Here is a 25,777-nt window from a genome sequence, read left to right on the forward strand (position 1 = left end):
AAGAGACGAAATTTGTGCCTTATTTTAGTCACCGAAAGACAAACAACAAGGACTTGATATTTCAGCCTTTATATAACTTTACCCATTCCTTGTTATGTGATACATTTACCTTTTTTGTTTTAAGTGGTATTTAAGCTATAGCTGATGATGTCCACAATACAAGGATGAAACATATACTAGTTGATTTTAATTAAATTGATAAGATGGGACTTCTGTGAACTCTTTTATAGGCTTTACAGTAACAATATGGAAACATTAGTATGTAACCATAAAAGTGAGGCACATACCAGCACAACATTCTATGGCAGAAAGTCTTGTTACATCACTGAGACAAGAAAAGAGATGTTGAAGCAGAAAATGTGCATCTTTATGGAACAACATCTTTGATAGGAAAGATAGCTGACCTAGCAGAAGTGCTGAAACAAAGAAGTGTTGCTTGTATGCAAGAGACAAAATGGACGGGAGCCAAAGCCAGAAACACTGTATGGGAATTCAAGGTTCTCTACAATGGTTATACAAATAGACACAATGGAGTTGGCATCGTCGTTGCTTAACATCTGACAAAGAAAATTATCTCTATGAAGAGTAAACAATGAATTGATGTCAAAATTGGTGGTGGAAGACTGATGATGCATGAATGTAATATCATATGCCCTGCAATCTGGACAGGGTGCAATGGCCTTGCAGGCCTTTTCAGAAGAGCTTGAGCAACTCTTGCAAAAGTTTCTGCCATCCAAGTTTGTCATCTGTGTGGACTTCAATGGACATGTTGGCAGAACTGCACCAGATTATAAAGAGTGTCACGGTGGCCTTGGCTGTGGTTCAAAAAATGTATCAAAGACAGGATCTGTTAGACTTTCCTCTGGTATGATTTGGCCACTTAACACACTTCCAGAAAAAAAAGGAACAACACTTCATGACTTACAAAGCACAATCCCGAAATGGTACAGAGACACAGACTTCATCTTGTACCATAAGGAGTTACTTCAATATTTTGTGGATTGTAAGGCGATTCAGTGAGACCCTCAAATCACATCACCTTTTATTAGCTGAAACGAGGGTGCACAAACCCATTCATAAGTTGTACCGAAGGATAAGCTCAAATGATTTATGCTTAAAGTATTAGGAGAAAGCCCACCCATCTACTGAAGATAAGAAAGCTTTTGTCAGACAAGATTTAGTTACCATTGCCAAGTTGACTGCAAGAAATGTGGATGTCATTCCAAAGGGTCAGCGTAGGTAAAGGGAAGGAGCATCTATGGGTTTCAAAAGGAAAATTACAGATAGAAAAAGAAATCTGGGAGTGGGAAGCTATTAAATCAAAGCTGAAAGAGAAGAAAACAGCATTGCTGCCACTGGGGTAAATATCGATTCATCAATGATCGACATGTCACAGACTTCCCTCAAGAACATCTGCCGGACCAGGTACTCCAACACCACCTCGTAGCATCATAGTGAAGTTCGTGCGGAGAGCGGATAAGGAGAAACTGATGGATGCCAGAGCTAAACGAGGGAAGACAATAACGACCCTCGACCTTGGGTGGACAACAAGCCAGCCGGTATTCATCAATGAATACCTTTCCCCTTCCAGGAAGAAGCTCTTTGCACAGGTAAGAGCAAAGAGGAAAGAGGCCAATTACCAGTTCTGCTGGGTGCGGAATGGCAAGATATTTGTTAGAAGGAAGCCAGGCGATCCGGTCTTACAGATTAAACATGCAGAAGACATTGAAAAGATAAAGTAAAATGCCAAAACAAAACATGAATAATAGTATAGATAGGTATAGTAGTAAAGAAGAGGTAACTATTAGCTACCAGAATGTGAGGAGTTAGGACAAAGACTCAAGAACTATTTTTAGCTGCCTCTGAAAATAACCATTAGATAATCTACATAACCGAACGTTGGCTCACTAAGTCTATATACGATAATGAAATCGTACCTAGTAATTACTGTGTTTTTAGAGCAGATAGAGAACAAAGTAACAGGTAAACGGAGTGGAGGTGGGGTGGTAATAGCCGTTGATAAAATGTTTAAAACTCATCAGATTATTTCTTAGTCTCGTGAATTTGAATTTGTAATGGTTAAAGTTCAGTTTAAATGTAGGTCATATTTTATAGGAGTAGTGTATCTTCCACCAAATTCTAACCTTGATCAATACGGTGATTTTTTTAAAATAGTTGATTCAGCAGTAAATCTAGGAAATAAAAGTCCTATTTGTATTGTAGGAGACTTCAATTTGAGAGAAACAAATCAGGATGTTGGTACAAGTAAAGCAAGACCAGCAGCAATGCAGTTTCAGAACTTCCTAAATCTCATGGATCTAACGTCTAGAAATACTATCACGAATAAATTTGGATACTGTTTAGATTTAGTTCTGGCCTCTATAACAGAGCAAATTCACATTGAGCGAGATGACCAGCCTTTGTTACCTGAAGATGACTATCATTCTGCACTGATTCTCTCAATAGAAGTTAATCTAAGAAAACTGAGTACATTGGACAGTAGATCAACTTTTAGGCATCATAATTACAATAGAGCTAATTTTCAATTACTAAACACTTGTGATTGGTCAGAATTGAATGACATTGAAGACGTTAACAGTGATTTAGATTGCTTCTATAATAAATTCTATGAGATTCTTGATTATTGCGTTCCTCTGACTAAGTATAGTAAAAGAACTTATCCAATATGGTATAATAAAGAAATAATACAACTAATTCGAAATAAGGAGTATCATAGGAAAAGAAGACATTGTATTGAATATAGTATGACAGAGTTCAAAACAAAGAGAGCAATCCTTAAAAAGAAAATAATAGCATATAAAGAATACATTCGAGGTATAGAAAGTAGTATAGCTAGTAACAGCAAAAACTTTTGGTACTTTCTAAAGCAAAAGAGGACCAATAATCAAGAATGTCACAGATACGTACTGAATGATAGCACCTTAACTTCTAAGACAGAAATAGCTGATGGATTTGCCCCTTAATTCAAAAGTACATTCACAAAAAGTAGCACTGAAAATAATGAGCAGTATATTCTAGAGGAACTTCAATATAAGGAACTTGACATGCTAAACATTTCAGTGGTATCTGTTTATGATGTTAAATGTGCTATAAAAAGATAACAATCTAAAAGACGTGCTGGTCCAGATAATATACCCCAATATGTAGTGAAAGGATGCGGAGATGCTCTTGCATATCCACTTTGTATAATTGTTAACAAATCGTTGCAACAAAAAATATTTCCTGATTTGTGGAAGATAGCAAGAGTGTGTCCAATTCACAAAGATGGTAATATCGAAAATATACATAATTATAGACCAGTATCAATACTATCGGTCTTATGCAAAGTGTTTGAGGATATACTTTACTGTAATATCTATCGACATGTTGAGAAAGTCATCATAGAGCAACAACATGGCTTTTTGCAAGGGAGATAAACAAGTTCGAGTTTAGTAAACTTTACAAACTATGTGTCATCTATTTTAGATCAAGGAGGGCAAGTGGATGACATATACACGGATATGACAAAAGCATTCGATAGGATTGATCATCATAAACTTCTAAACAAGCTTCACAGTTTTAGTTTTAGCCCTGAACTAGTCTAATTCTTTAACTCCTACTTCAGGAATAGATTTCAATTTGTTAGTTTCAAAGGGGTAGCTTCATCCATGTACAGGGTAACTTCAGGCATAAACCAAGGTTCAAAATTAGGTCCACTGTTGTTCATTCTGTTTGTTAACGATATTGGCTCTGTGTTGAAGAATTCTAAATTTCAGTTATATGCCGATGACATGAAAATTTACAGGCAGATTACTTCAACAAAGATAGCGAAAAATTACAAGACCTCACAGCACTGGTTGAATGAGGAAAACACAATTCCTTTCAATTCAATGTTAAGAAATGTGAATCAATGACCTTTACTAGAAAAAGACAACAAAAAATCCATTCTTATGAAATGAACGGTATCAGCCTAAAACGAGTTTAAGAAAATACGGATTTAGGAGTGATATTTGATAGTAAACTTCAGTTCAATATACATATAAATAACGCCATAAATAAGGCCTATAGGAACCTAGGATTTCTAATGAGAAACACAAACAAATTCAAAAATATCGAAGCGATAATACAGGTATACAATTCACTAGTTAGAACAGTAATAGAATATGCCTTTATAGTCTGGAATCCATCATGTATCAAACGTATAAATGAAATAGAAAATGTTCAAGCTAAATTTCTAAGATATCTGTATTTCTGTATCTCTAAAACTAGTGCAAAATATGTGGCATATAGTGACTTAATAACAAATTTTGGGATAGATAGGTTGCATACGAGGAGAACATTAACCTGTGTAAAATACCTACAGAGAATTCTCAAAGGTAAAGCAGATAACCGAGAGTTACTCCACCAAATAAATTTATATGCACCGTTTGGAAGCAATAGAAATAATTTAACTTTCTTTGTTAAAAGATCAAACACAAATCACCATACGAATTCGCCACTAAACAGAATATGTCAGTTAATTAATAAAATGCCCAACGTGGACATATTTCACGACGAAAGTATCTTGTTAAGGTCAGTCAGAAGGGAACTCGCACAGAGAGAAGACAAAGTAAATAGAATAGCAAACTTGAGTACCATGAATAATTCAATCCTTAGATTAATTTAGATTAATAATGTATATTTTAGGAGGAATTAAAATAATTTGAAACACACACTTACCACTGTCCATAGTTCATAAGTATAATATTAGGTTTATATTTTAATTTGTATTGTAAATTATTTATAAAATTAGAAATAAGAAATGGGAATGTTCTGTAAGTGGGCAGAAATGCCTGTTGAACAATAAATCAAATAAAAATAAACATATTGAAAAAAAGAAGCCAACATTAGCAACTTTTGAAGAGCTCTGAAATGAGGAATTTTCCCATCAAGAAGCAGAGGAATCTGGTCCCACAGAAGGATCTGTTCAGTAGGCAACGAAAACAATGGTGGAAAAAGCGGTATCGATGACAAAACAGACGCGCTGTTGGCCCTGACGACATTCCCACACAGTTGTGGAAGAAGTGTGGTGAAGATGAATATTTGTGACTGCAATAGCTGTTCAACAAGTTGCTAGCTGGAGACTCCCCATCTCAGATCCACGAGTTTCCTGGCACAGAATTTTACAACTTACACCTCTCTCAGTAACATGAACCAAACCCGGGCACCTGAGGGCAGCAGCTAATAGTGCTAACCGTTACAATATGGAGGTGGACAAGAATAAAGGTGATTCCAGGGAATCATCATCATCATCAAACTATTAAGGAATTAAATGAATCTCTCACAAGCTCAAGATCTGGGAACGTACATAGTAGAGCCTCGATAATTAGAGGTAATTGGCAGGAAAGGTATCTCGGACTACACGGAGCAACACAGGGAAAATCGTGAAACATGAAGCAAAAAAATCTGCAACGATTGAAGCTAAAGTCCTGTATTGTCATTTCTTATAGTGTTATGCCACGGATTAAGGTTATTTTCTTTAATAAGTCCTCAATTGACTTCTGTTTCTGAATGTTGCATTGTGTCTGTGCAGCAATGTCACACAATCACTTGAAGAGCAGGGTGTCTGTAGGAGTTGCCTCATGCTTTTTCTATGTAGCAATGCCTCCAATGCAGCGAGACCCTCACTAGAAGAGATTTCGCGTAGTCTCAACTAAAACTTTTCCTCGCTGTCTTCTGTTGGTTCGTTCAACATTTCAATGATTGATATGCCCGAGTTCACACTGTTCATCACTCCTCGCCCATTCTGTAACTTTGATTTCACTAGCATATTTACATCCAGATATCTGTAAGATTAGATCTGATAAGTTTGGCATGTCATCATTGCTGTCATCAGAGTTACTGTCAGCAGACACAAGATTCTGCTAACCAACACACTACGTCCTTCATTGTTATCCGTTTTGAGAAAGTTTGTGATGTTCTTCTCATGTTCTGTTGCTTCCAGGAGAGAATGTAGCAGGTGGTACCAATACTTCTTTTAGACATTCCAAAACAACCTGATCCAGAGGTTATTTCAAACTTGTTACATTAGGGGCAAAAATAAAGCATGAATTCCATCAGATACTAGTTCCTGTTCATCTGGATGGGACCCTGCGTTGTCCAGCAATAAAAGTGCTCAAAAATGTTTGTTTCAGGTGCGACAGCAAAAATGCCCATGATCTCAGAGAGGAGCTGCAGTGCAAAGACATGGCAGGAATAAGCAGGGAATGAAATGCTGCAAAAAAATAATTTTAAATTTGCGAAAAGAAGAATTCAAATAACGCTCTGATTTAATAGAGCCGATTTCTGAGAACTCCGCCTGGAGTACCTACTGGGTGGATTGAGTATCTCAGTAGTTGCTGTTGCCGGTCCGAAGCCTGGATAAAGGAGAAGGGTTGACAAAGCCATAAAAATAACAGCCAGAAAACATCTTAAGGCAATAAAGGGCACGACGGTTTCATATGTCAGTGGCAGTACACCAACAGCGTCTGGTTCACGTTAGTGGTGGCTGAATAAATATCCACCTGAGAGTCAATGAGTAGGAAGGCACAGAAAGATGGTTGGCAACATCCCAACGGCGGAAAGGGCGGAAGAACCCTTGGTCACCAACTGCTGCCTTGCAGTATGTAGGGGGACATGCAACGGCTAGGGGACCCACCCCGATGTTAATGGGCAGCAATCCCAAGTGGTGAGAGGGGCTGCGCACCAGAAGGTTGTGCGTGGGGCCGGCGGCTTCATGGAAAACCCAATTGTCACAAAATCCCAATCGCAAGATAACCAGATGGATCAACGAAGAGACTCTTGTGCATAAAGGACAGTGAGCTGAATAGCGGGACATGGAATGTGTTAAGCCACTATAGGGCAGGAGCTCTGGATAGAAGTAATGAAGAAACATAGCATGAGCATTGCAGCAATCCAGGTGGACAGGAGCAGATATACTGAAACAGAAAGACTTTACAATCTTTTACAGTGGTCATGATAAAAACACATTTGCAACAGGGTTCATAGTGACTAATAAAATAGTGAATGCAGTAATGCGTTTTAAACCAGAAAATGAGAGACTACGTTCCATACGGTTAAGAAGCAAATTTTCAACACAAAATTTATATGTGGACATACCTCTACTGAAGAGAGGACATATTCTATGAACAATTGGAGAAGTAATACGATTGAGCACCTAGACACGACGTAAAATCGTACTAGATGACATGAATGCTAAAACTGGAAGGGAAGAACAACTTAGGTCTATCACTGGATGCAACAGCCTACATGAAAAATGTAACGAGACTGGAATACGGCTGGTAAACTTTGCTGTGAGTAGACTAATGATAGTGACCAGTACAAGATTCCCTAGAAAGGATATACACAAGGCTACGTGGCGATCACCAAATGGCTTCACTAGGAACCAGATTGATCACGTATTAGAGGAGACACGGAAGTGATATCCAATAAGTAAGGACCTAACAGAGGTGTCGATACAGACTCTGATCACTTTCTACTTAACACATGCTATAAGCAATGCATACGCAGAATTAATAGCAGAACAGGAATAGCACAGAAATATAATAGCCAGAAATTAATTAAAATTAACGGCAAGAAGAGAGCAGATGAATTTTCAACAACTTTAGAAAAGAAACTATTGACAGATCTTAATGTAACACGAAATATAAATGAACATTGGAGAAGTATTAAGGAGGCCATCAAGGACACTGCAGAAAACGTGGTAGGATACAAACAGCCAGAGAGAAGAGAGAAATTGTTTGATATAGAATGTAAACAGATGATAAATATCAGAAATCAAGCGAGAATTAAAATATTACAGGATACAAAAGGAAATAGAAACCAATATAAAGAGGCAAGAAGAGTAGCAGAATGCACATGTATAAAAAAAGGGCAGGGGGCGAATGGGAAAAGGAGAAAATGAAAAAAGTGGAGGAGGCAACAAGAATAAAGGATTTTAGACAAATGTATGCGTTACTGAAAGAGAAGAGGAGAGAGGATTTCAAGCCCAATCTAACATTTGTGAAGACTAAGATGGAAATCAAAGAGTGCTTGAGCGTTGGAAGGAATATTTTCACGAGATTTTGAATGAAACTCAAGAAGAGGAATATTCATCTGCCAGGACTTAAAGATGCAAGAACTAAGTTTGAATGAAACAAAAGAAGCCATCAAGCGAATGAAGAATAATAAGGCACCAGGAGAAGACAATATAAATGCAGAGCTGCTAAAATATGGTGGTTTTCTACACAGGCAACTACAACAATTGATGAAAAGGATATGGGAAGAACAGATGCCGGAAGAATGGAGAGTAGCACTGTTGTGCCCAATACAAAAGAAGGAATCCAAGCTGTGCTGCAATAAATATAGGGGTAACAATAAACCTGTCCAACTATATATTGATTTTCAGAGGGCATACAATTCAGTTGATAGAAGGTACCTGTACGAAACACTAGAGGAGATGGGAATACCAAGAAAACTGATGCGGTTAGTAAGGATGACATGGAACCTCTCAAGATGTAAAGTAAAAGCCCTGAATGAATTCTCAAACAAATTTCAAACGAACAAGGGGCTTCGACAAGGTGACTCCCAATCGTGCCGAATTTTCAATCTTACTATGGAACGAGTCGTCCAAGGCAATGATGCGAGAGATGGTGCGCTGGCACCCTATTCAAACAGGAATGCTGCATAACCAGGAAGTGCAGTATTTAGCCTATGCAGATGATACAGTAATCTTGGGAAAAACAATAAGTGCCATTACCACAGCATATGAAGAGCTAGAAAAAGAATCAGGGAAAGCAGGTCTACATGTTAACATTGAAAAAACAAAATATATACTTCTATCATGTGAGAAGGGAAATTACGCCCCATGGCACTTAACGCCCTTGAAAGGGCCTTGGCCTGCCAAGCAACCGCTGCTCAGTCCGAAGGCCTGCAGATTACGAGGTTTCGTGTGGTCAGCACGACGCATCCTCTCGGCCGTTATTCTGGGCTTTCGAGACCTGTGCCGCCATCTCACCATCAGATAGCTCCTCAATTCTAATCACGTAGGCTGAGTGGACCTCAAACCAGCAATCAGGTCGAGAGAAAAATCCCTGGCGTGGCCGGGAATCGAACCCGGAGCCTCCGGGCGAGAGGCAGACAGGCTACCCCTACACCACAGGACCGGCTGAGAAGGGAAATCAAGTTAACTTATCAATGGGAAAGTGTTCGAAAATGTTAATTTTAAGTACAGTCTAAACTGGTTAAGATGTCCCTCTGTAGCATGTTTCCCTGGTTATTACGTCATTATTCCGAAGTCCCAGGACATGTCCTACACAAGTTAAAGAAACCTGGATAGCACATTTACATCGCTCTTTAGTACGTTTATAACTCACATCATAAGAAATTTAAATTAGCGTTCCCAGCCACGTTGCACGCAGGACAGGCCAGCAACAAATGGCTTCGGTAACAATTTGGTAGAGAACTTCATTCCACAGGCCCGGAGCATAGCTGCGTGTTGGCCTGCAGCAGCAGGGAGGGTCAGTCCCAAGCCAGTCATTCTCTTTTGTGTCTGGCGCGTTTATGCTTACTACGTTTGTGAGGCCTCTTTCAGATGACGTGGGTTCGAACAGCTTCCGTAATTAACCGTTTAGGCCTAAACTAAGATCTGACTGTTCAAATAGAATCTTTCAGGTGACGTGTGGAGGCAGAGAGTAACCGCGTGCGGGAGAAAGGTTTGAGCAGGCAGTCCGCTTTAAGTCGCGGTCTCACGCCCGCAGTTACTTGTTACTGGATATTAGATTTTATGCATGTCGTTACACACAGTGTATCGACCATGCGTGCGACATTAGTACTGTACTGTGACCGGTATCAGAACCCAATAGTGTACCTATAAGGAAGTAGAAATAGATTAAGACAATTAAAAAACTTAGTCCTGGTGTCACCCCACTTGACATATTTATTTCTCATTTTCAACGCAAGTTATTTGAGAGCTTTTTTCATTCCCTGTGTGATTTACAGTAGGTTTTATGGAACCCGAAATGGACATTCAGAACTTAACTTTAATGTCTGAAATACCAGTGGTCTCGTGTTTGAAAAGGTGAGGTTTCATTTAGATCCGTTATTGAGAGTATCCTCAAAATTGTATCAATCTTCTCTAACAAAATGTGAAAGACACAGCATGCTTGAACTATTTTTGTATTTCCTTAAGTGTAGAAAGTAAACGAAGACGATGATGGTCCATATTTATCACCTACACTGAAAAGTGTGTTGAAAAGGATCCGCTGAAAAGCGTGAGGAGTTTTGCACCACTCAACCTGCTGTGTGTGCGTAAGAGTCAGCGGAAGCGGGTGGACCCGCGCACATGCAGATGGACAAGTTTTACTTCCACGCCGTCTGAAAGAGGCCTGAGTGACTTTTGTAACAAATAACAATGTATGTAAATTAGGTCTACTGTACTACTATACCATATTCAACTGACAGGTTGATGCTTAATTTTACATTTGTAAGTGTACAAGTACAGAAATTAGGCCTACTACTTATGCATAGTGTTTGCAGGATATTCAGTTAGGGAAAAGGAAGCTAGACATCTTATAGATTATGAAAAATTAATAAAGGTTATTGAGAAAGTGGACGCTAATCCACACATGAAACGTGCGCAAATCGCCCAGATGTTAGATTTTTCCAGAACAACTTTAATTAAACATAAGCGACGTGTATAGTTCGCATTTCTAAGAACATTTTTCCTTGATGTTTTACTGTGTTGGTGTTCTTAAAATGTATTATTTACTTCATTAATTGTAACTGTAAACAGTTGTTTCTTTGTTTTAGTCTTAATTATTTTCATGTTCAAATCTAAAAAATTTAACAGCGAAATTGCTTTTAATTTTTTAGCACATTCCCTCCTTATGAAGTTATTTTATTTTGGTCCCCACAAAAACGTCCTAACCAGTTTTGACTATCTGGAATCAAGACTCAATGATAATGATACAATGGCTGAAATCAGGGAGAGAATTGCATGAGGAAATAGTTTCTACTCTAGCCTTATAAAAGTAATCAAGTCGAGTACAATTCCCCGTTAGATTACAAAAAGAGGATTTATCGAACAATAATTAGGTCGGTGGTCACACATGGTAGTGAAATATGGGTACTAAACAAAAGAAGTAAGGAAGCATTGGATACGTGGAAGTGTAAAATTCTTCAGAAGATTTATGGTCCAGTCCAGGAAAATTGGAAAATGGGAACCACGCATATCAGTAGAAGTAAGAAGGGGAAGACTTCGATGGGCACGACACCTGGAGAGGATGGAGGAAACAGCAGCATGCCAGGCATTCCATCGACTCCTGAGGGAAGAAGACTCTGTAATTTTAAATTAACATGTAAATTCATTTGCTTCAGAGCTTACCTTAGACCCTGGTTTTCGCCGTTTTGTTTTGTAATGCCGTAGCTCGTCAGCTAGGCATATCCTTTTCTTTTGGAGGCAATTCCCGTTTATTAACCTTTTAATTGTGTAATGTAAAATTTAATTTTGCATCCGGGGTTGCCTCCCGTCGTCCTGCGTCAATTTAGTGTACACCGTTGAAGCTATGCGTCTCTAGCTGATGTGTATTAGGAAGACAGCAACTCTAAAGGCCTCTGCATTAAATTTTAAATTCCTTTGTCATTTTCCTTGTAAATTATATGTAATAATCTATAAAGCTCAATTTCTATTTCCTTGTAAGATTGTTGTAATTGTTTTTATATTCCCTGTTAAATTTTTCTTGTGAATTTCATTGCAGAAGTTGCTCTCTCTTTCCTAAATGTAATCGTAATATTTTATTAAAATTTTGGTTTTCTGAAGAACCATAGATAGGAACCTCGTAGTTCAATTCTCCTTTGTTTTTCTTTATTGATTATGTTACTTTAGTTTATATTGTTGTTATTCAACTATGTTTAAATTTCCTTATTTGTTTGTAAATGCAGACCGAAGGGTAACCGCTCGCACTTCTTTTTCCCTACGTCATGTAACATCATATCCTCACAGGGATCCCAGTCCGCTTCCCACATCCTTTCTCTAGTTATGTTGGTAATCCTGCTTATCTTTGCTTCTAGCCATGTGTATGTTTTTGAAACTTAAGCAAACAGCCAATCAGATAAGCTTACTACAATTCGACCCAAAATTTTCGCCAATGAAGAAAGTCCTTATTCCGACCAATTAAAACAAATTACCTTTTATGGACAATTCTAGAGGTTTCGATTGCGAAACACAGCGATTTCATTATCAAAGCCTCCACATGGCAAATACAGGGTGATACAAAAGGTTGTTTAACAGATTTCAAGGTACAAGCACAACTACAGATTTCCAATACCAAAATAATTCCTTCCACCAACACTCATAATGATTAAATAAATATGTCTTTGTTCTGAGTCCTGAAAATTCCATTAATATTCTTACATAAATTCACAAAAAAAGTTATTTCACTGACATCTTCAGAAATGTCCGAGTGTTCCTTAGTTTTTTTCAATGGCGATTTCACAAAATTTTAGCATAATGACAAGAAATGATCACATCCATGTTATGAACTTCACACCATCGACTACAAGTATGTAGCACTGAAGTTTTCTGCCAATTATTCTCACAATACGCTCCAGTAGGCAGATTATATACGGTAACTTCGATGGAGAAATAGAAGCCATCTATCTTGCCCTACAAAATCTAATTTATAGAGTCAATTCATTTGAAAAAGCAGTCCTACTCGCAGATTCTCTAGCTGCCATACAAGCACTATCCTCAAATGCCAAACCCCATTCATCAAGAATCCATGACAAACATCTAACAAAATTAAAAACTTTAAAGAGAAACCTCACTTTGCAAAGAATCCCCGTACATGGAGTAGAAGGCAATGAACTGGCAGATAAAACTAGTAAAAAAAAAGCACTAGTACCTACATGAGAACCAAACCTCTGGCAGCTAACTTGATCGTGAAAATCACAAATAAAAACCCTGAAAAAGGGAAGAAAGAAACTACCTAACTTACTACAATGAACAAATGGAGAAAAAAATAAATGACCTATAGGACAAAAATAAAAGCAAGCCGAGGAAAGAAGCAGCGGCGATCTTCAGACTGGAAACAGGACACGACTGCTTAGCTGCACATCTAGCTAGAATCAAAATGTACCCAATGGAAAAGTGTGCCATCTGCAAAATTACTGGAACAGTGATGGACTCAAAAACCTAAAGGCAATTTACCAGCCCTGTACTGGATAGCCAGGAAAAATATGAAACAAGACTGTTCCCTAATACATCTGTGCATTATTTTTATTTGTACATTACTGTTGTTTAGAGATTTTGTATTGGAGTTATTTCCCAATAGAGCTATAGGTTACAACAACATTATTGCTTTCAACAGAGATCCTCTAAAGCCATTTCTAAGATACAAAATTTGTCAACTTCTGGCATTGGCCAACCATGATCTCACTTGGTATCGAAAGGTTACACAATAGCCCAGTCCTTGTCCAGCAGATATCTCCAGGCAACTACTACTGCAACAAAAGGGTTCCTGTAGGCAGATAACTTTGATGGAGAAACAGAAGCTATCTATCTCGCCCTACAAAATCTAATTTATAAGAGTCAATTCATTTGAAAAAGCAGTCCTACTCACAGATTCCCTAGCTGCCAAACAAGCAGTATCCTCAAACACCAAACCACCTTCATCTAGAATTCCTGAAAAATGTCTAACAAAATTAAACACTTGAAAGAGAAACATCACATCTTTTGTCATAGAATTACAAGAAATGTGTTAAAATGCCTGAATGCAAAAACTATTTAACCCATCAAATACAGATACATAAACGTTAGCCTACAGTATAACAATATTACAAGCTGAACAACATTTCTCTGGGGAAATGAGAATATGCACATATTTACCTGGAGTTTTACAACTGAAGTTCTGATCTTCAAGAAAAGCTCCCTGTTATCTCTCGTCTGCAGCATACCACGCCAGTGTCTTTGAATACAGAGGGTGGCTTTTAGCACACATTTATACTTCTTTTGTTGAAGGAACCTCCTAAAATGTTTCTGAATAACAACAGCAGCATTCATATAACAAGGATCATTGTAATAAATTAACATCTTCATTTGGTTCACTTTCCTTTCCTGTACATCATTCAGGTAACTTTTATACAAAAAGATGATCGCATTTAACCTCCTACAATAAACCATGTTACGATACCATGTTTGTATTCTGGCAGCTGCCCGTTTCCTTCTGTTGATTTCAACATAATAGTCCTCAAATAAATTTCTGATCGCATTCAGCTTCCTGTTCATCAGAACCTGTCTATACCAGATCTGTATTTTTGCAGCAGCATGATGCCTTCTTTCCATTTTTTCACAGTAGTTACTATACAATGTGCAGATTGCTCGAAGTTTCCTGACTTTCATGGCTTTGCGATACCAGGTTTGTATTTTAGCAGCTGCACAATTCTTCTTTCTAGTTTCTAGACAGTAGTTCTTATACAATTCACAGACATAATCAAGTTTCCTAGCTTCCATCATTCGGCGGTACCAGATTTGTATTTTAACAACTGCACGATTCCTGTTTTTAGCTTCCTCACAGTATTCCTCATACAAGCTCCTAATGACATTCAGCTTCCTACCCACAAGAACCTGTCCATACCAGATCTGAATTTTGGCAGCAGCACTGTGCCTCCTTTTCATTTCTGCACAGTAGATCCTATACAATGTGCAGATTGCTTCAAGTTTCCTGGCTTCTACTGCTCTGCGATACCAGCTCTGAATTTTGGCAGCAGCACTGTGCCTTCTTTTCGTTTCTACGCAGTAGTTCATATACAATGAGCAGATTGCTTCAAGTTTCCTGGCTTCTACTGCTCTGCGATACCACCTCTGAATTTTGGCGGCAGCAGCAGTGTGCCTTCTTTTCGTTTCTACACAGTAGCTATTATACAATAAGCAGATTGCTTCAAGTTTCCTGGCTTCTACTGCTCTGCGATACCACCTCTGAATTTTGGCAGCAGCACTGTGCCTTCTTTTCGTTTCTACACAGTAGTTCTTATACAATGAGCAGATTGCTTCAAGTGTCCTGGCTTCTACTGCTCTGCGATACCACCTCTGAATTTTGGCAGCAGCACTGTGCCTTGTTTTCGTTTCTACACAGTAGTTCTTATACAATGAGCAGATTGCTTCAAGTTTCCTGGCTTCTACTGCTCTGCGATACCAGCTCTGAATTTTGGCAGCAGCAGTGTACCTTCTTTTCGTTTCTACGCAGTAGTTCTTATACAATGAGCAGATTGCTTCAAGTTTCCTGGCTTCTACTGCTCTGCGATACCACCTCTGAATTTTGGCGGCAGCAGCAGTGTGCCTTCTTTTCGTTTCTACGCAGTAGTTCTTATACAATGAGCAGATTGCTTCAAGTTTCCTGGCTTCTACTGCTCTGCGATACCACCTCTGAATTTTGGCGGCAGCAGCAGTGTGCCTTCTTTTCGTTTCTACACAGTAGCTATTATACAATAAGCAGATTGCTTCAAGTTTCCTGGCTTCTACTGCCCTGCGATACCACCTCTGAATTTTGGCGGCAGCAGCAGTGTGCCTTATTTTCGTTTCTACACAGTAGTTCTTATACAATGTGCAGATTGCTTCAAGTTTCCTGGCTTCTACTGCTCTGCGATACCAGCTCTGAATTTTGGCAGCAGCACTGTGCCTTCTTTTCGTTTCTACACAGTAGTTCTTATACAATGTGCAGATTGCTTCAAGTTTCCTGGCTTCTACTGCTCTGCGATACCAGCTCTGAATTTTGGCAGCAGCACTGTGCCTTCTTTTCGTTTCTACACAGTAGTTCTTATACAATGAGCAGATTGCTTCAAGTTTCCTGGCTTCTACTGCTCTGCGATACCAGCTCTGAATTTTGGCAGCAGCAGTGTGCCTTCTTTTCGTTTCTACGCAGTAGTTCTTATACAATGAGCAGATTGCTTCAAGTTTCCTGGCTTCTACTGCTCTGCGATACCACCTCTGAATTTTGGCGGCAGCAGCAGTGTGCCTTCTTTTCGTTTCTACGCAGTAGTTCTTATACAATGAGCAGATTGCTTCAAGTTTCCTGGCTTCTACTGCTCTGCGATACCACCTCTGAATTTCGGTGGCAGCAGCAGTGTGCCTTCTTTTCGTTTCTACGCAGTAGTTCTTATACAATGAGCAGATTGCTTCAAGTTTCCTGGCTTCTACTGCTCTGCGATACCACCTCTGAATTTTGGCGGCAGCAGCAGTGTGCCTTATTTTCGTTTCTACACAGTAGTTCTTATACAATGAGCAGATTGCTTCAAGTTTCCTGGCTTCTACTGCTCTGCGATACCAGCTCTGAATTCTGGCAGCAGCACTGTGCCTTCTTTTCGTTTCTACACAGTAGTTCTTATACAATGAGCAGATTGCTTCAAGTTTCCTGGCTTCTACTGCTCTGCGATACCACCTTTGAATTTTGGCGGCAGCAGCAGTGTGCCTTCTTTTCGTTTCTACACAGTAGTTCTTATACAATGTGCAGATTGCTTCAAGTTTCCTGGCTTCTACTGCTCTGCGATACCAGCTCTGAATTTTGGCGGCAGCAGCAGTGTGCCTTATTTTCGTTTCTACACAGTAGTTCTTATACAATGAGCAGATTGCTTCAAGTTTCCTGGCTTCTACTGTTCTGCGATACCAGCTCTGAATTCTGGCAGCAGCACTGTGCCTTCTTTTCGTTTCTACACAGTAGTTCTTATACAATGAGCAGACTGCTTCAAGTTTCCTGGCTTCTACTGCTCTGCGATACCACCTCTGAATTTTGGCGGCAGCAGCAGTGTGCCTTATTTTCGTTTCTACACAGTAGTTCTTATACAATGAGCAGATTGTTTCAAGTTTCCTGGCTTCTACTGCTCTGCAATACCACCTCTGAATTTTGGCGGCAGCAGCAGTGTGCCTTATTTTCGTTTCTACACAGTAGTTCTTATACAATGAGCAGATTGCTTCAAGTTTCCTGGCTTCTACTGCTCTGCGATACCACCTCTGAATTTTGGCAGCGGCACTGTGCCTTCTTTTCGTTTCTACACAGTAGTTCTTATACAATGAGCAGATTGCTTCAAGTTTCCTGGCTTCTACTGCTCTGCGATACCACCTCTGAATTTTGGCGGCAGCAGCAGTGTGCCTTATTTTCGTTTCTACACAGTAGTTCTTATACAATGAGCAGATTGCTTCAAGTTTCCTGGCTTCTACTGCTCTGCGATACCACCTCTGAATTATGGCAGCAGCACTGTGCCTTCTTTTCGTTTCTACACAGTAGTTCTTATACAATAAGCAGATTGCCTCAAGTTTCCTGGCTTCCACTGCTCTGCGATACCAGATTTGTATTTTGGCAACTGCAAGGTTTTTCATTTTAGTTTCTTCACAGTATTTTTCGTGAATGTAACCAATAGCAATCAATGTCCTCGCTGCCACCATCCTTCTGTACCAGTTCTGAATTTTGATAGCAGCACTTTGCCTTTCTTTAGTTTCTTCACAGTACTCCTTATACAAACTGCTGATAGCAACCAGCTTCCTGGCTTTCATCATACTCCGATACCAAGCCTGAATTTTGATAGCACAGTTGTGTCTTTTCTTAGTTTCCTCGCGGTATTTCTCGTAGGTAATGAGGATTGCATTGATTCTTCGAAGAGCTAATTTTTTTCGATACCATGTCTGTATGTAATATGCTGCAGACATCTCCCTACAGGTTTGGAAGTTCTTCCTGAAAATGTATCCTCGACATACAGACTGTAGCTTAATGATAACTTCCCTCTTTGCTAAATATTCAGAGCGTAGTCTCCTTGTCAGCTGAATGCTTCGCCAGCGTTTCTGCATTTTTATAACAACACTTCTGGCTCTCTGATATTTTTTCTTCTGCATGAACGCTCGCCAGTGTTTCTGAATAATCACACATGCATCAGTTTTTGCTTTCAGTGCCTTGCGTATACGAATAAGCTGGTTTATGCGCACTTTCAATGCGTTTTTACGCCACCATACTTGGATCTTTGTAGCTGCAGCATTGAAGTGAGGAGCCTGAAAAGAAAGAAAAACCAGTTTATTTTTTTGAGATACAAACTTCTGATGGCATTAGGCTTCCTAACCACCAGACCACATCTATAACAGATACGGATTCTGACAGCTGCAAGTTCTAGTTATCACATGCATGTTTCCAGGTAAGACAGGGGAAAATTAAAGAAATTTTTGGGCAGATTATTCTTAATAGACAGTAATTTCTTCATTTGAAAGTTAACAGCAATAAACTATGTGTGTATAGGAAAAAGAGCAGCAACTTACCATGGCAGAAAGCACGGACAAAGTACACTTAAGAGAAACAAAAAGGTCCAAAATTTTCAACTGCAGTTTGCACCAGTGGAGGACAGAATAAGAATCGTAGTGATCATTATTGATAAATGGACACTACAGGAAGGAACAGGGAGCAGGAAGGATAGAAAAAAAACAAGGGAATGGAGAAAAGGACAAGTTATCAAAGGTTAGGGACAGGTGCTTCCGTGACCCTGAGCACCAGCTGATGTCTAGTTTGATGGAGCCAGGTGCAAATGGGGACAGGAAGAAAAATGTTATGGGTTTTGCAGGTACTGCAATGACCACATATCTACTTGGCTAGTGTGTTGATAATTAATGTAGTGCAGAAGTCTGGGCAGAGTCTGCACTGAAGCTGGTAGATGTTGGATGAAATTTAGTCATGACAACCCTCATGTGGGAAATGACTTGTTGGTGATTCTACTAATGAAAACAGTGCCTAGTACAGTGACCTTTCAACTTACAAGTTACAGGATCAACATGGCAGAATGTTCCCTGGCTGCCTGCAGTATTTAAAGAAGATAAAGAGTATTGCAAATAGAATAAAATCAACATTGAGCTGTGCAGCCTGTGTGTAAATTGAAAGTACAGTTTCAAGGAATTATTCTCAGACATTTCATATCCTTTCAGGATGTTAACCCATTCAACACCAAACCCGTATGTATACGTTTATTGAACGCCGTGCCTCGCCCGCCAAACCCATACATACATGTTTTGGTGCAGTGTACTTCATCGATCTCATATAAACGGGATATAGTCATGCTTTGAAATTCCGTGGATATGCTCAAAGAAGTTCTGTACGGCAGATATACCACTCCATTTTGAGTGTTTTGAAAGCAGTCTGATTTTATTTTAGCTTTGTTGGAGTGTAATATCCTCCCCGTTAATGTGTACTCAACGTGGCATCTTCAACTATACATTCATCTCTTGTTGGCGAAGAAACTGAATGTTTCCTTATAAATACTGATTCTGGAGAGCTATATTTTGATAACGGAGATGGAGAATATATAGGGAGGTGATACTGAACAACAAGAAAGTGAGAGACAAAGTAGTAATGATGAATCTCGTGCAGAATTGTCACCCCCTCGTTATACAAATTCTTTTTCCCCAAATGTTAATGATTTCAGTAATACCAGTTCTTGGATCAACAATTACGCATTATATTTCACTAATAATATCACTGAGCGGAGTATCCGTGCGTGATAACATGCTACGGCTATGGAGCCAAGCTCTGCATTCGGCACGCGAGTGGGTTCAAATCCCACCGTCAGCTGTCCCGCGGTTTTGTTGTTGTTTCCCTTTTGCACTCCCAAGCAAATGCCAGGACAGTTCCCATTCATAAACCACAGCCGATTCCTTCCACTTCCTTACCCAGTTCCATTCACTATCATTCATTTCATATTCATTATATTCTCAACCGAGGTTGGCATCAGGAAGGGCATCCGGCCGTATAAATATGCTTTAAAATATCTCACTTCATCCCCGACACCGTATTGGGCTGCGGGGCTAAGGAGACGATATGCCTTCCATAAATACTATCACTTTAAATAAACCTGGCCCAGAGGGTTTGCCTGGTCATCAAAACTCGGCAGTGACACAGATAGGTCTTATGGTGATGATGGGACAGGAAAGGCCTAGGAGTTGGAAGGAAGCGGCCGTGGCCTTAATTAAGGTACAGCCCCAGCATTTGCCTGGTGTGAAAATGGGAAACCACGGAAAACCATCTTCAGGGCTGCCGATTGTGGGGCTCGAACCCAGGATCTCCCGGATGCAAGCTCACAGCCGCGCGCCTCTACGTGCACGGCCAACTCGCCCGGTAGTGAAAAGGTTAATATATATTAGACTGACATAAGGGTGGTCCTCAATGCTTAGGATCAAAACTGGCTCTTAAAAAAATATTCGAATGAATGAATGAAGATGACTCATACCTTTCATTACCACTTGAAAGGAGTAGAGATTTTTGCTAAATTAAAATTACAGCAGTGATCAATAAAATTTTTTGATGGACAGTGAAGCTAAAATAATAAAGTGAACATTGAGTACAATATGCACTAATGACCAGATGCAAACATTGCAAGATTTCACTAAAGTGTTCCAAAATTGTTGCGAGAGTGCCAAACATCCATATAAAAGGACCAGATTCCAGCAGCTTTTGTCATACTTCTCATTCTACAGTACTTCCGAGTCTACTGTGTATCTGCAAGTCAAGAGAGGGTACACCTGCAGCGTCTGTTCAATATAGCAATGCCATTTTTCTGGAGTTACCAGCGCGACTCGATTATGTATTTGTTCAGTATAGAAACGAAGTGAAATTGCGTTTAAGGAGTATAGTTTGGAGCAGAGGAATTGCATACCTGCCAATTTTTAGAAATCAAAAATAAGATTTTTAATTCTTGGATTTCATCACATATATTGCGCCATGGTCCAGGTGAAAAAAAAAAAAAAGGACAGGATAAAAGGCATACATATCTACAGTTACAATGCGAAGTGACCATTAAATTTAAAATCTTAAACTAAGAAAACACAACAATAGCTACAAGAAAACTTACCTAATCATTCTCATTTATGATACTTACAAACGAATATAATATTTATATGACACTGACACACACATCAAAATGCACGATTAGACGGTAAAATGAATGGTAAATCATAGGTATCTCTGAACACTTGAAGATAACGTTTGTTATATATTCATTGGCCATAACATGAAAATACCAGAAACTGTCACAACTCCCTGAAATGCATACAACTCATTAAAATTATGCACTAAAATACACAAAATTACCACATACAAAACAATTCAGTATGTCTCAGATTATTAACATACGACTTTGCACAGAAACTCACGAAAAAACACGTGGCCTACAACTCCAACGAAACTACGCACAGAAACGAGCGAACCACACTAGCCTCTATCAGACGACTGAAGTCCCGAATCCCTAGCTAAAGTCTAAAGCACACACGCTGCTGTGGTGAGCTGGAAACACGATACACGAAGGCAACCGACGATACACTCGCTAAATAAAGCATCAAATAAATACGTTTGAAAATTAGGTTGCTAAATTACATGAGCACATAAGAATTTATCCTTTATCCTAGTGGAAGGGTACTGACCGTACTGGAGATTATATTGGTCAAAAATAGGAAGGAAAAATAAATCAGAAAATCAGAAGACTAGTTAAAAACCGGAAAGTTTCCGGGTAAATCTGAAGGGTTGCCAGGTATGGAATTGTATACGGGAGTCCAATATTAATTGGAGTGTTATTTATAAAAGCGCACGTGTAACAAGTAGTCACTTTTTTTTTTTTTTCCTAACAAGAGGCAAGTGTAAATTTTGTGGCTTACAAGTTACTCAAAACGTGTAGATTACTGATCTCAAACAGTAATAATTTTGGGGTTCCAGATGTTATGCTATAAACCATTTGGGAGTAATCCATTTTCTTCAAAAGATAATGGAAGTGAAGAATTCCTTTTTGATTTGAGATACCTCACTTAAGGTTTTTATTTTAATTATCTGCAAATTTTAACATTCCAAGTTGCTCATTTAAGGTTACTATTTTAATTATGAGCAAATTTTAACATTCTAAGTTGCTCATTTAAGGTTATTTTAAATTATCAACAAATTTTAACATTTAAGGTTGCTCACCTTACTACATATGTTATCTGTTAACTAAAAATAGATTTATTAAATTTATTTTATAACTTCTGTTGCTCACTTCATGAGACATTGGTAAGAGCTGAAAATTATATTTAATACTTTTTAGAGGAAGTGGAGAGACAGATAGAAGATAAGGAAGTGATATTGATGGGAGATATAAATGCACTAGTGGGAATGGAAAGACAAGGAAAGGAAGATGATGTAGGGCCCTTTGGATATGGAAAGGTAAACCCAGAAGGTGAGGTGTTAGTGGATTTTTGCATGAGGAACCAAATGATTGTTGGAAACACCTGGTTTAGGAAGAAGAACAGTCAGAAGATTACAAGGTATGGTTGGGGAGACAGAAGAACAAAGACCATGTTTGTTTATATAATCATAAAGAACACCGGAAGAACCTTGTAGATGTTACCGGTATGCCGGAAGAAGCCTTTGGTGGAGATCAAAGAGTTGTGGTAGGAAAATTGAAAGTGGGAAAGATTGAAAAACCCCCATTAAAAAGAGAGAAAATTAAAGTATGGAAGTTGATGGAGAAAAGCATACAAGAAGAATTTTAGAGGGAAATAATACCCTTGGTACCCAGGATGGAGGTGGGGAGTGTTGAAGATGAATGGAAAAGATTTAAGGAAGCACTGGTGGGATGTGCAGAAAAGGTATGTGGTAGAACATCAGGAAATGTGAAGGACAAAGACACACTGGTGGAATGATAGGGTAAAGATGAAAGTGAAGGAAAAGAAAATGGCATGGAAAGCATGGAAAACATCTAAGACTGAAGAAAGTAGAAGAAAATATGTGGAGGCAAAGTATTTGACCAAGAAAGTAGTGGAGGAAGAAAAGCGGAAGAGCTGGGCCTTATTCACACAGAAATTGATATGCAGGGCAGCAAGAAATTACTGTATGGTATCTTAAGAAACAAAAAGAGAGATCAAGTAAACACCAAATTTGTGAAGGATGAGGACGGCATAATATTAACAAAGCCAGAAGAAATAAGGAATAGATGAAGAGAGTATTTTCAGAAGTTGCTGAACGTAAGAACTGATGACAGTCATTCAATGGACGACCAGGAAAGGCAATTAGTCGATGAATTTATGGATAAAGAAATTACATTGAATGAAATAGAAATGGCAGTAAGAAAGATGAAGAATGGAAAAACTGCTGGAATAGATGAAATTTCAGTGGAGATGATAAAGGGTTGAAAATAAGTGCAGAGAAGAGTAAAACCCTTGTTGTGACTAGAGGGGAGAAAGGGAAAGGTCAAATTAGACTTGCAAACAAGCCCCTGGAAGTAGTGGAAACATTTAAATACCTGGGGAGTGAATTAATGGAAAATGCCCGACTGGATGCCGAAATTAGCAAGAGGATTCAAGCTGGAAGCTGTTTCTATCATAGTGTAAGAAACATGTTATGGGACAAAGATGTGCCAATGGAAGCAAAGGAAACTATGTACAAGATGTATTATGTACCCATAACTACTTATGGGGCAGAAACTTGGACAATGACAAAGAAGTACGAGAGTCGAATACAAGCAGCCGAAACGAAGTTCTTGAGGGGTATGTTACAGAAGAGTAGAAGAGACAAAATAAGGAATGAGAAAATCCGGGAAGAAATTGGAGTGGAAAAAATGAATGATAGAATTGAGAAGAGCCAACTAAGATGGTTTGGGCACGTACAGCGAAAGTGATGAAAGAATGCCAAAAAAGGTGATTGAAACGCAAATGCAAGGAAGGAGAGGCCGTGGTCGACCACAATTGAGATGGACGGACACAATCTAACGCAGTATTATAGGAAGAAACCTGGACTGGGACAGAGTGTTGGAGGAGAAGTGGTGGAAAGACCGAAGAAAATGGAGAGGAACCATATTTGCCCCTACCCGGCTACAGCTGGATAAAGGGAAATGATGATGATGACGACTAGTTCCTGGCCTTTGGATTTATCTAGCTTTGGGGTGGGTTGCTCCGTTTCTACATATAATTATTGTCATTGGTAAGTATTATTGTTCTGTGACAGTAATTTTTAGTAGCAGTAGGCGTGGTTGTATTGTTTTCTTATTTGTGCTACTGTTTAGACGCCACTGCTGTTAGCTTCAATCTTGATGTTATCAGCTACCTTTGCCTATGAATTATGAACCGAGACCGTAGATAGTGTTGAACTGTGATGTAAGGCAAAGCTAACTTGTCTCATGCTATCTGTTTTCTGTGTGCTTCATATACGTTATGCCATTATACGTGGGTCAGTTTTCCCTTATTGTCACCTTGGCCTTGAAGCAGTAATATAGAGTAGTCATCAGTCGACTCAAATCTTGTCAATTGTATTTTCCTGATGTTATGCAGTGTCATGGAATCTGAATACATTCTTTGGCTTCCTTTATTCTGGACCAGCAACTATGGGTGAGTATGACCATTAGTTATTTCTATTGATGAGCATATTAAATTATTTAATTACCTGATTTGGTTACTATTTAGATTAAATCATTTTCTCCTACATTTTACAGTAATGAATTTGAGTTATATCCAGTAACCATATTCTTCCTATAATACTGTTTTTTGTGGAAATTTGTTAAGCTTGTCCTTCATGAAAAATATTGAAGAACTTGTGTGTTAGAAGATACTGTGCTAATTTTTAGTTAACCTGAAAAATTTGTCTTTATTCTAGCTTCACGTGTGGTCCAGATTAATTACTATGAACATGTGCTATAATTATCCTTCCCTTCCAGTGACTGCGTACCCACCTTGTCATTTGGACTAAAAATGTGAAATTTTTTTACAACCTTGACCCATGGTGATCATTCCTTTCATGTTTATGTCTGCTATTCTGGGTTTGCCCCAGTTACTGCATGTAATTTATTGTGATTGTGAGATGTATTTGACATAGTGTGTTGTGATTTCAATGGTAAAGGTATATGATTTTTCACAAGAGTTTAATCCTGATGTAAAATAAGCGGAGCACCTTGGCTTTGCACGTGGACATAAACGTAGTTGATTGGAGAAGCAACCGTTGCACTCACTCGACTGTATGCGAGCTAGAAGAAAAGTAGTACGTAATCAAATTAAAATATGGTTGTCATATACACCGGTATATATCTATGTTTTTTTTAAATAAAACTGATTAAATAACGAGTTATGAAGGCAGAAGGCGTGATGTAATAGAGGAAGTCTTCTCATAGTGAGGGAAAGTCCCAAGCCGTACAGCGTAGAGATAAGGTGTTGCATCTTGCAGCAGCTGTCAGTGTCAGTATTCAGTGAGAGAAAGGGAGCAAGAGGTAGGACCATCGCGTGTAGGGAAGCACAAAAAAGGAAAACCGCTCAGAAGTGACCATAGGCAGTGCGTTGTGAATGTTTTTAATAAAATAAGTGAACAAAATCCAGGTTTAGCCGTAAAAGAGGTAGAGAAACTAAGTGCAGAGTTGTGTGGTGTGTCGGCTAATTCGGTTCATAACATGCAGACACAGTTTAGAAAGACAGGGAAATTAAGAACGCCGGGAAAGGAACTTAAACGACCTCAAAGAGTCGAGAAGTACGACGATATCGTCAAAAGTGGTATTAGAAGGAAAATTCACGAATTATTTTTTCGGAATGAACCACCTACCTTACGCAAAGTATTAGAAAGTGTGAATAAAGATAAAACTTAACCCACCTTCAGTTTAACTACATTGTACAGACTTTTAAAGGACATGGGGTTCCAGTTTGTTAAAAGAGAACGTAAACCTGTGTTAATGGATAGGGAGGATATTGTATTGTGGAGACGGAAGTATTTGCGTGAAATTAACAGATGTCGTGCAGAAG

The 25,777-nt window shown here is 38.9% G+C and overlaps 1 protein-coding gene across 1 annotated transcript in view; it reads right to left on the minus strand.

Moving 5' to 3' along the window:
• The window catches only part of LOC136875848 (abnormal spindle-like microcephaly-associated protein homolog), a 277,845-nt gene that overhangs the window by 45,978 nt on the left and 206,090 nt on the right, over positions 1 to 25,777 (minus strand). The window contains exon 12 of the mRNA XM_068228216.1: positions 13,904 to 18,049. Coding sequence (XP_068084317.1) covers positions 13,904 to 18,049 — 4,146 coding nt within the window. The remainder of the gene's footprint in view (positions 1 to 13,903; positions 18,050 to 25,777) is intronic.

The sequence above is a fragment of the Anabrus simplex genome, chromosome 6, assembly GCF_040414725.1.
Source record: "Anabrus simplex isolate iqAnaSimp1 chromosome 6, ASM4041472v1, whole genome shotgun sequence".
Taxonomy (NCBI): Eukaryota; Metazoa; Arthropoda; class Insecta; order Orthoptera; family Tettigoniidae; genus Anabrus; species Anabrus simplex.